The following is a 12,075-nucleotide window of genomic DNA, read 5'->3' as shown; positions in this document are numbered from 1 at the left end:
TGCATAGAGCTTGAGATTTGGCCACCCTACAGACTGCGGTACCACGTCTAACCATGCATGAAACATTTAAAGACAGCACATATATCAAATAGAAAAATCTAAAGGGCACATACCACCAAACACCACTGGGATGAAGTGTTTGTGTCCAGCCAATGCAGATTGGCCAGTGAAAAACCATGGCTATAGGACTCAAACTGCTCCAGTGGCAAATAACTTTACCAAATGAGCCATACGAGAGCCCAAAAACATACACTCATATGGTACCTTTAGTGTTCTGAAGGCTTGTCAACTGTGCCGAATCTATGCTCATTTAAAAATAAAATGTCACCGTGACTCAGCAGAAAAAATAAACTGCTTTTACGGATGATATTTTAACTTGCTTCAGTTATTATGATGCTGTGAAAATCCACAGGACTCTTGCTATTTAAATTATGGCAGAAAGAAACCACACAGAGCAGAGAAACTCCTGACTTAATTTTCAATAAAGGAAGGCAAGTAATTCTTTGTACAGACCAGGCATACTAATGTTGTCAAAATACATCTTCCTTCCAGCTCAACAGCAGACATCTTATTCACACTGCATATATCAAGGCTAATATGAGTTATTTCTGCTGGCCAAAGCACAAAACAGAACAAAAAAGCTACTGCCACCCAGTGCTCAGAAGCACTAGTTGCAACAGTCTATAACATAAATAACTGTACAGTAGGCGTCAAGGAGTAAGAACAGAACATTTGGAGGGCAGGAAATATAGAGGACAATTGAAGAACTTTTCTTATGTGACTTATGAAGGTTCAAATATTACATTAGTTCATTATTAGACTGGGTTGGTATAATGAAGACTCAATTTTTCAGAGCTGTATAAATTTCTGTGCTTCCAAATAATGCCAATTCAAACTGACCAAACAACCTCTTTTTTTTAATTTTTTTTTACACAAACCAAACTATAAAAATAAATCAATAGGTACCAGCCTCCTCTGAGACAGTCTTGTTGGGGGACATACAGTGCTTACATAGACCAGTGGACTGAAAGGGCAGTCACAGCGATGTTTAAGCCCAGTACTCACAGCAAACGAGGCCCCAACAGGCCTGCGGATCCACTTGGGAGGTTTCTTTAGGGGTGTTATGGTGGTTTGGGGGGCACTGGATTGGGGTAGCTGGAGAGGGGGCAGGGCTTGTCCCATCCCAAAGGGGTCCATGTTCCCAAAAGAGGCACTGATCTGCAATGGGACACCATCTCAAAGGTCAGAAAGCTACCTCACCCTCTGAGAGCTCAGCACTTGACCCAACTTTCCACTAATTCTCACAATTAATCATCAAAATATACATCATGCACTATTCTTAAACCTGCCCGAGCCCATGGAATATTATTATTTCAGCTGGAAAGTGTCCATTTTCATCAAGTTTCATTGCAGGAATACTCTCAGTTCATTAAGAAAGGGATAAGTGGCAGCACCTGATCTACTGGTTGCTGAATTTGATTCTGGTTGCTACCGCCCATGATGGAGTAGATGCTGATGTGTCCATCAAAGGCGGCGGCGGAGAGCACAGCAGGGTTCCTCGGGCACCACTGGATGTCGAAGCACCACTGAGTGCTAGTGGGAAGCTCATACAGCACCTGAGGAAAGCACAGACGCAGAGTTCGGGGACAGTAACATCACACAGGAGGAAGATGCTGTGTTCCAGAACAGTGACTTCTCACTGGGGCAAGATGCCGAGTTACGGAACAGTGACACCGCACAGGAAGACGATGCAGTTCCAGGACAATGGCATCACACAGGAAGATGCTGACACAGCAGTTAATCAGAAGGTTTCCACACACAAAGGATAGGAACACTTGTGCACTGAAAGCCGAGTGGCACTGTTGTTCATGTGTACCGCTTCCACAGTCCCTACGCACAGCTGCCCAGTGTGTGTGAGTAACGAGGATAAGGCACACCTCGCCAGTGTTGGGATTCCAACACAGGATCCTGTTGTCCTTCCCACAGCTCAGAAGCAGCTCAGGATCAGCCAGACTCCAGGCAATGGCCAAGATGCCCCTGAACATACAGTAGTGCTCAGTCATTCATGTAATGTGTCATGCTGCAATATTTTAAAGACTTAATCAGAGGCAGTTACCATTTACACATTTGAAACAGTGACTTCAAGCCACATTTCCCACACAGTAAACATGAATTTGCTGATCTTATTTGCACATGTGCGTACTGTAATTTTGCAGGGGAATCAGCATGGCTGGACTTAGAACTTAAATGAATGCATAAAACACTTGTTTATTGGCTAAAACCCCACGGCCACTGCACCAGAAAACATTATGAAATCTGATTAATCTGGGTACATCCCAACAGACCTGTTAGTGGCCAAATCCCAGAAGGTGTAACTTGCCACAAGCGCTTATATAATTTTCAATAGGTTTTAATTGAGTAAAACGTCATCTCCTTGAAAAATGCCTACAAATCCACAGGCATTGTACATTTGAAGATAGCATTCACCTTCCAACCTTACATTAAGAATATATCCTCACACTGTGTGGTTGTAACTCAATTTGCACATCCAATTAAATACACTAATTATTGAAAAAGGAAAAGGTATGAATTAAGTATAAAAGTAAATGAAGCTGTGACCAGGAAAAAATGTCATATTGCCTTAATTTCACAGATCAAAAGGCTCACAATTCAGCGTTTGGTGTCTAACTCATTTTTCAAAGCATAAGAGGGCATGTACCTAGTGAGTTTCAGCAGGAAGTATAAGAAGAGGGCGTGTACCTGGTGTGGTTCTCCAGGACTTTGAGGGGGGAGGTAGCGAAGCGCAGGTCCCACATCTGGATGACGGGCATACGGTCGTCCTCAGAGGCCAGCACCAGCTGCGTAGCCACCTCTGGGTTCCAGGCCAGCCCGGAGCAGTGCATCTGCAGGGCCCCGGAGCCCAGAGCACAGAACAGAAGCACGTGAGGGATCGGCAGACCTGGCAGTGCAGGCGCCCATCAGAGCTGCGACTATCTGTGAGTGAGTGGGCCACATACTCGTGCATCATCACAGCTTTAAAAGCTTTAAAAAAAGGCACATGGAAATGCTTCAGAAGAAAGCTGTAAAAAGTTGAGGATCCCTGGCAAATATAACCTAAGTAACAAAAAATTCTGGTGTCTTAAACCACAGACACGGACAAGCAGAATGTTCCATGACTGCAACTGAGGGGGAAAAGCCGTTTTTTTTTTTTCCCCAACCCACAAAGTGCCTTTTTCCCCCAATGCCCTGGCTCAGTATTGAGCAGTACAATATCAGGGGAGTAGCACGACCTGGCTTGTTGCTTGCAGAGGACATTGCCATTGATGTCAGCCATTAGAGATAATGCAACTTTTGGAACAACTGATCCCGCAGCAGGTTGATGTGCAAAGCAATAAACATTAAAACAGGAGGACACATGCGGATGCCCACCTAATTAACTTTAGACGTGGCTCGATATAACTCTCAACCTAATTTACGAGCCTGCTTCAGTGTCCTCACCAACCAATGTCCTAATCAAGGGTGAATTTACTTGTCTCATTGCCGTGGTTACTCACCCTGTTACTGTGGTCACTGACTTTGATGATGAGGTCATTCTTCCTTAGGTCCCAGACTGAGGCGCGGCCGCTGGGACTGGCGGAAGCCAGGATGTGCTGTACCTGTCTGTTCCAGGCCACACAGCTGATGTCCTCCAGGGGCTGGGAACACACAACCTATTACCAACAAGGCTACGCATGAACCTAGATAATGCCTCCATTGCCAACCAGGCTACACATGAACCTAGATAATGCCTCCATTACCAACAAGGCTACGCATGAACCTAGATAATGCCTCCATTACCAACCAGGCTATGCATGAACCTAGGTAATGCACCATTACCAACCAGGCTACACATGAACCTAGATAATGCCTCCATTACCAACAAGGCTACGCATGAACCTAGATAATGCCTCCATTACCAACCAGGCTATGCATGAACCTAGATAATGCCCCCATTACCAACTAGGCTACGCATGAACCTATGTAATGCCTCCATTACCAACCAGGCTACGCATTAACCTAGTTAATGCCTCCATTACCAAGCAGGCTATGCATGAACTGAGATAATGCTTCCACTGCCAACCTGGCTATGTGTGAACCCTGATAACACCACCATTAATAACCAGGCTACACACTAGTCTTGACAACACTGCCATCAATAACCAGGCTGCACATTTACCTTGATAACACCACTGGACACCAACAACCAGACTACATGCTAACGTTGATAACACTAAGCAGGCAAGACACTAACGTTGATAACAATCCGTTAATAAATAGGCTACACTCAAACAACTACCTCTACATTTTCTTTACAACACAGGTAAACAGAGGATGGAAAAAACCCATAGACTAGAGCAAGCCCATTTCAGTTTCACCTATCATCACCTTGTTGCGTGTCCACATTATATAAAGCAGACACGGTTTTGGTCAGTTTGGCACGGGAGACAAAGCTCACCTGAGTTTTCGGCCCAGGTGTCATTGGAGAGCTAATGTTGTTCAGGTCCCAGATGTAGATTTCTGACTCATTGCCTCCTGAAGCAACCAGGTTTGTCTGTGAACATAACGTGTTCATAAACAAGGGGTTCCGTGATGCCACGGTACATTTGTTTTTGACAGGGGTTGGGGGGAGTGCTCTCCCAGCAGTACGAGCGCACCTGAAATGGGTTGACGTCGAGGGCCCGTACTGGCCCTGTGTGCTTGTCGTTCTGTGAGATGATCACATCGCTGTCCCCTGCAATTATCTTTGCGGGGTCGTAGAGGATGAGGCTGCCATTCTCTCCTCCGGCAATGAGGACCCCCGACGGGTGACCCTGTGAGTCCATTCCATGGGGACCCCACACCAGTTTGTGGTACCTGGTGTACAGCCAGAAGTGGTACACACACAATACAAACTGACCAACATCATCACAGTAAGCCCAGTTATTTCTAAGTCTGTGGGGTGGGAGTGTGACAGAGTGCACATTCTCATCTCAGGCAGGGCACTGCTCTTGTACTGGGGAGTAAGGTACTTAACCTGGATTGCATAACTAAAACAATAAGCTCAAGCTGTACAAGTGCACAGGATGGTATTCAAGAAATGCAAGCTACATATGATAAGTCTCTCTGCACAAGAGCCTGTGTTAAGTAAACAGAAAAAACGAATCACCACAGCCCACAGGCGGTCAACAAATCATACATCCCGATGACATCTGAACACCAAAAACACGTGAGGTCTGCACACCAAGATAGGGAATTCTGCTGCAAAACATTTCCATTAAGATTGCTAGAGGAACAGTGACAGAGAGGCAGTTAAAAGCAGAGTAAGTGACGCTGGCGGCTCTTCCTCACCTGTGTGAGGAGGAGAAGGTGCCGCAGGATTTCATGCTCAGCGTGGGCTCTGCCAGATCCAGCTCAAAGATCTCCAGGGAGGCGCTGGTGCTGAAGGTGGCATCCAGCTGTTGGGCAGATGTGCCTATGGAGGAACGAGTGAGCTGATTAATTTTACCCATTGGACAGGTGAACGTACCTGTCTACAAGTACATGAACATCACACAGGTGTACACTAGAGGGGAAAGGAAAAAAAGACAGTTTTGAAAATGATAGTGATTGCCTTACTGTACCACATTTCAACAAGGAAACATAATATCTGTCCTTTCACTATATTCTGTGGACACATGCACAAATATAACCCATACTACCTTAAGCCATCATGCAACTTTCTCATTTATTAGAAGAATTACACGAGCCATGTTACATTAATGTGGCTGCATTAGTTTAACATTTTTTTTTTATGTCACACAATGCACTTAGATGGAACAAAATCAATACGTATCCTAAACTGAAAAAGCAAGACGCAACGTGTATTCTCAGATACAGTAATCAGCAGAGTTACTGGTTCACTGCCATCTACAGTAGGGAACAGTGGCTGGTATATGGGTGCCGTCAATACTGGTGCACTTAAGTGAGAGGCTTGTTTTCTTACCAGCAGCCAGATAGACAGGGTGTTGCTGCGCTGGGCTCCAGGCCTGTATTGCAGTGCGATTTATCTCTTTTAGCTTCATCCTGAGGGAGAGGAGGTAACAGCGTGAAAACAGAGTGATTCTCAGAAGAGGTAAATTAAACGCCAAAGGACCTTACTGTGAGATCACTCATGTAACTGGCTGTCTCTCTTTCAAAAAGTGGAATTCAGCGTAGAATTCAGTTTTTACATTTTGGTGGCAACAGAAGAACAGTGCCATGCTGAGGTGGCTTCAAAAACAACACTCAACTGAACTAAAGGTTCAACCCTACTCCTTCTAGATTTCTGCATAAAATCTGGCCTATTTACACTCATGTTTTTAAGAATGGTAGAACTATGTGGTTAAATATTATGGTGCGATCTTCTCCAGATATAAAGTGCATTGCGCTGCCAGCAAAACTCCCTGACTGGTGTTACAACAGGGCAACAGCCCTACTGAACTTTAGTCCTTGAGGCCCATGCTCAGCTACTAATCAAGCTGCTACTAATAATTGTAATTACACTGGGTTTACTGTTCTGGGCCAAATGTGCATCAAAGGCAAAAAAATAAAATAAATTAATTTAAATTTAAATTTAAATATCACACAATGTGACTCATGGACATGCATGTTCCCACAGGTTAACAGCTGACAAAAACCTGGATGTCTTAAGAGAAGAAATATAAATACCCCACTGATGACCCAACAAACAAGTAGGCATACAAAATATGGAATATGTCCTTTTTAAGCATGATATAAATGACTGAACTTCACAAAACAGAGACTTCCTTTCCATTACTGCAGAGGAAGTAGTAAAGTAAAGCCACACGTAAAGAAAAAGTAGCAATGCCATTATGTTAACAATAAAGCAGCTAGTTGTTATAACATATTGGAATTGAAAACACTGGTTAGGAGGATATATTTGGGTAGGATATATTTCTGTCCTTTAGCACTGAACTAGATCAGCTTTCCAGTGTTTCAACAATTTTTGGGTTAGGCAAGGGGTTGTTATGTGACCCTGAATCTACCTCCCAGTGGAATAAAGTACCCTACCTGTAGTGCAGGTGGAAATATAGACTAAAGACAATTATAATTATCAGCAAACATCACCTGAAAGCAGTGACAGGTAATGCCCTGAAATAAAACTATATTGATCGAACGCCATTTGAACCGCATGGAAGTCGTGATTCATTACAAATTTCATATTAACAGTATATGGTTCATTGTAAGAGATGTGGCTAAAATAAGGGTTATCCAGTTGGCTTCAAAGGTGTGTATTAGTTGAGATTGTTGTGAGGCATTTGGTAAGTGGCTGTTTGAAAGTGCGCATCGCAAAGAGCAAAAAGACTGCTAGAAGGTGTTTTACTTCCACAGAGGTAGTTAAAGATGTTAGGGTTCAGATGGGGCGCCATAAAAAAACTTGGCTATTCTACACCGAGAAAAGGAGGTAATTAACTGTCACAATTAACGCTGAAATACTTCGAAAAATAAATTGGTTATGTTTCAACACAACTGCAATAGGGCAGAGCTGAATAACAACAGCAGTCACACAACTGCAAATATTCACCATGTAGGCTAACTGTTAGTCGATAAAGTGCAAGGTGTGTGCTGTAAGGCCATGCGAACCCCCATTTTTATCAGCGTGGCTGCAAATTGCAATTGACTAAACCAGAGGTGGGCAATGAGGGCGGTATCTGCTTCTGGTCTTCATGCCAACTTCTGTCCTTAATTATTTAATTAGCCCTAATATTTATGCCATCTGACATGTCACCTACATTTCTTGATAAGTGAATGAATGAGAGCCAAAGATTGTTCTTGTGTCCCTAAATTAAATGTATTACTGTGATCTAATCTACAAGTGAACCAGTGTTGGTGTATGCAGCCAATTAGCTCATTTAGTCAGAGTAATTGGTGGAAACAAAAACCTGCAGACACACCGGCACTCCAGGACGGGAATTGCCAACCCCTGGTCTAAACCCATAGCATTTTAGGTAGCCACTTATTTTCAACAGCTTTCACTGGTCTCGTTGTTTCGACTGAACTGCAACATAGCACATGCAATTGACAATAAAATGAATTTATTAAAAAATGCCATACTCGGCTAGCTAGACATCTAATGAGCCAGTGTAAACAGGAAACACGACATGCTTGTATATGCATTATGTATGGAACCGTAGAGTACCGATACACAGCAAAATAACGGATTAGCTAGCTGACTGTACATGGTGACACTGAATGACTCGATATTGCACCGTAGCTTAGAACCAGCTGCATTTCAAGGCCTAGCAATCAAACTACTGTACGTCTCAAACCAGAGGTAGCAAACTCCTATCAGACTGAACTATGTACAGTGCCGTGAAGCAATAACCTAGGAAGCCGCTAGCTCGAATAATACAGCGGGTCACTCCTAATCCAAAAAGTGCTTACCTTACCAATTCGCTGCTTTGTTTACTCAACCCAAATATTAATAAGGTCTAATAAAGTATATTTGATTGTTAGCCAATTGAGATCCCCTTTCTTGGTTGCAATGCTTTATTATTAGCTAGCTAACATTAGCTAGCTACTGGACCCAACTGCAGCCTGCTGAAATTCCACGTCCCCACCACCGTGGTCTCCATCAACGTGGCATTACAGTGCCCACCCCTAACTCAAAGCACTTCCGGTGGAGAACAACGTTAGACAGCTAGCAAGCTAGCAAAAACAGAACACAGAACTCAAGCAACGTTGCATGCCGGTGGCTGCAGAGACTGACTGTACCGTTTGGTAGAGAACTTCGTATTATGTAATAACATACAGTACACTAAGTACTCTGCAAACAAGTGTACATTTTACCTATGACATTAAATAATTCAGACCATTTATGAGTTTTTGCAGTTAATGGACGCGAAAACAATTTAATCAAACGAAAGGTTATAATTATTTTAGCTTGCAAAAGCAAATTAAATATTTTACGAACCAGGCTCACTAACGTTAATATCTTCAAAACAATCAAGTATCTAGGTATTGTATATAACAGAGAAACTTAATATATTTACGTAGTTATATTCCGCCTAGATATTAGCGTAGGCTCTCTTCATCTATTGTTTCGCTGCACGGTGGACAACTTTTCACTGAAAAAAATAGTAAATTGCGTTAGTTTTTGAGGTTAGACCTTTCTGCGTCGAGCCTATACATCCACATAGATTACGACTCAGCGTGGATCGATGGGTACAGTAAATCCTGCTTATAGCAGCGAGCTATCCATACTTGAAGGATCTGTTCATCTTCAAAAAGGAAGACGATCTAAATTTTAATGCCCAATCACTGTTCCAAACTGAATCACGTGATCTCCGGAGGAGGGCGGAGATTTCCCTAGCCAAACCAGAGGAATACCGACCTAATACATATCAAACTAAATATTCCTGTATTGTGCTTCGATTCTACAATGCAGCCAATTTAACGTTGCGTGTTTTCTTCAGCTCAAAGGGTATTAATCTGACCATCACGGCAAGCGTAGGTTTTTTTTTTCAATCTGTTGTAGTTCAATCTGCAAGTTGACGCATTCGTTTCCTATAGATACGTTCCTGATCGGAGCATTTGGGACTCCTGAAGACATTTGTTTCGATTCATCGAACGCAAAAGCACTATTGTCCTACTGTCCAAATGATCCAAAAGTCAGATTCTCTCTCTGAAGTTCTTGAGTATGATCGAAGGTTGTATTAATTGTGCAAGTTTGTTACCTTACCCTGTTCTACTCTGAAACGGTTAAAATCGTTATCAATTTTACCTGTATTTAATTTGGAGGTTATACGTCGAAACAGGCAATTTATCCATCAATGGAAAGATTTATAGCAATAGTTCGCAATCGGTAACGTTGTAGCAAAGTGTGTGTGAATTGAAAACCCACTTAACTGTGTATAATGCATCTTATTTGATTAAACGCTTGTGTGCATCTAAATAAACCGTTTGGCCAGTTAATACAAAAAACATTCAACAAAATGTGTTTACATTCCACTTTATTTTTACTTGTACACAATGTGACAAGAACACCCGAGTATTATCAATTTGTCCCTTAGTATACATAGGCCAATTCATTAGCAATTGACCATATACTCTGACAAATACAGAAAACTGTGTGATGATTCAATAGCTTTCTTCACACCTAGACATTTGCAGTGAACCATGCTTTGTACAAAAACGTTTCATAAACAGATTTGGGGACACAGCACTTTCAAGAGATCTCTCATTCAAACAGACAGTTAACAGACAGATATTTATTAATTCCGTTAACAGAAGTTACACATGAATTCAAGCAGGCGCATTTCTTTAAATGCAGAAACAAAGGCAGATCCTTCTCCACATTCGAGGGCCTTCAGCTGCGTTCATTCCTGATCCTGGAAACTCGGAATCCCAGTGACAAAACCCTTAAAATAAAGTCTTGATTAATAAAACAAAAGATAGTAGTAAAACTTAGACGTCAAACACAAAATCAATTTTGTGAACTAGTGAAACATAGAACTGGCAAGACAGCACCAATGATCCCACTTGAATTAAATGTAGGCCACGATTAAGCCGCCACGAAATAGTGCCGTCATCGTCTTATTAAATGTTAATATTTAACTATCGATGTCTGTAGTTGTGTGGTCTGTACCCTCATATGAATGCGTTATAATCCTTCCCATGTTAAGGGTCAGATGGGTAGTGAGTTTAATCACAGGGACAGTCCATACGCGCTGGTTAAGACCTGGACCTCCTCCCGTTTCTTACCCAGTTTTGCGATATGGACGACGGTCCCGTTGCCATGCGGTCCAGTCGGCCAGCCCAGACATCACTGTGTAAAGGCAGCATACAAATGAATGTTACAAGTGTAAGCGTCGACTGTAACCAGCAAAAACAAGTCTACGATTGGAGGTGAACGCTCACATCTAATCTTCAATCGATAAAACACTTTACGTTACCTTTGTCCAACAGCTGAGTTTAGCTTGCACCGCGCTATCCAAATATCCTGCAAAAAATCGATTTCTATTACGCCCACATGTTGAGAACAGCGAACACGTACTTATGGTTAGTATCACACAAAAAACCTCTCGGTCGTCATTGAAACTAACAGATCTAAAATCTATGCACACGTCAATTTAAACTAGCAAGCGAGCTAGCCACTGCAACTTTCCGAAGAAACCGATATAAGGAATGGTACGACTATGTAGTATGAATACATACTACGGTATGCGCATCCTGGTTGACGACACAATTAAAATTGTCCTCATATTTAAAAACGTAATCACTGCAAATCATGATGTGAACAGCAAAAAATTTAAATCATTGGACAAAGTATGCATACGTTCAGACAGACAGGGTCATGTACTGTCGCAAACTGTTGTTGATTCGGATCTTGAGAAATGTGACGAAACGCAAACTTACATGGAGGTTTCTGAAGATTATGTCGATATAGTCTACTACTTTCTTCAGTTTCCTCAACGGTACGCGTTAAACGATGCATTGTTTTTCGTTTAGGCGGAAGACGAGGTTACTTTAGAGCCCAAGTTGACGAAACAACGTTGTCTCAGCACGCTTCAAGACAAGGAAGGAAAGAGAACGCAGATTGCGCGTATGGTCTTTTATAACCGCAAAGGAGTGTGGGTACTTGCTAGTTGGACATCAGAGGCGGGACTGCGCTTGGCGGGTTTTCAGGAAGATATTTTCTCATTGGTCATGAAATAAGAGTTTTATTATTAATTTGTGCGTTTGTTACAAGCACGATTCATTCCAAGGGAAATCTTTGGAGGACAATCATTTCTTGGACCCTCAGGATTAGTGTCAGTGCACTTATGCTGAGTTGGTACCTATTTTAATACAGTCTATAGGTGGTATCCAAGAATGCTGTACTACAGGACGGCTTTAAAAGAGGGTTTCCCCTAGGTGTATGCTCATGCCCTTCAGTAAACGGTCTTTATATGACACCCAAAACGGAGTCTGTTCTCCGTGTTTGCATTTTTGTTTTCACTTGGAAACCTGTCAACTTATGTTTCCATGCTGGGCCGGCGCTATTGGGGTGAAAGGTGGTGACAATTCTAGGGGCCC

General features: G+C 42.5%; 1 protein-coding gene and 1 long non-coding RNA gene across 14 annotated transcripts in view; both read right to left on the bottom strand.

Annotated features, from left to right (window-relative positions):
- Positions 1-9,235, bottom strand: part of sec31a (SEC31 homolog A, COPII coat complex component) — a 29,536-nt gene extending 20,301 nt beyond the window's left edge. For 7 of the 13 annotated variants that reach the window (XM_035391664.1, XM_035391667.1, XM_035391668.1 and 4 more), the window contains exons 1-10: positions 8,443-8,662; positions 6,002-6,081; positions 5,368-5,491; positions 4,695-4,893; positions 4,496-4,591; positions 3,555-3,695; positions 2,761-2,903; positions 1,938-2,037; positions 1,455-1,616; positions 1,066-1,218 (exon numbers count right to left, since the gene is read on the bottom strand). In XM_035391664.1, the coding sequence (XP_035247555.1) occupies positions 1,066-1,218; positions 1,455-1,616; positions 1,938-2,037; positions 2,761-2,903; positions 3,555-3,695; positions 4,496-4,591; positions 4,695-4,893; positions 5,368-5,491; positions 6,002-6,080 (1,197 nt within the window). In that variant the 5' untranslated portion in view covers position 6,081; positions 8,443-8,662. Of the gene's footprint in view, positions 1-1,065; positions 1,219-1,454; positions 1,617-1,937; positions 2,038-2,760; positions 2,904-3,554; positions 3,696-4,495; positions 4,592-4,694; positions 4,894-5,367; positions 5,492-6,001; positions 6,082-8,442; positions 8,663-9,050 lie in introns of those variants that run through there. The other 6 variants (XM_035391673.1, XM_035391674.1, XM_035391675.1 and 3 more) reach the window with 2 other exon arrangements.
- Positions 9,236-9,993: 758 nt separating this feature from the next.
- Positions 9,994-11,607, bottom strand: LOC118212327. The gene is made up of 4 exons (XR_004762202.1): positions 11,416-11,607; positions 10,953-10,999; positions 10,762-10,825; positions 9,994-10,418 (listed from the first exon to the last, which is right to left on the bottom strand). It is a non-coding gene; the product is annotated as an uncharacterized LOC118212327 (long non-coding RNA).
- Between the last annotated feature and the right edge of the window lie 468 nt (positions 11,608-12,075).

Source organism: Anguilla anguilla, chromosome 14 (assembly GCF_013347855.1).
Source record: "Anguilla anguilla isolate fAngAng1 chromosome 14, fAngAng1.pri, whole genome shotgun sequence".
NCBI classification, from domain to species: Eukaryota; Metazoa; Chordata; class Actinopteri; order Anguilliformes; family Anguillidae; genus Anguilla; species Anguilla anguilla.
The sequence above is the reverse complement of the archived record's forward strand: the minus strand, read 5'-3'. Positions and strand labels throughout refer to the sequence as shown.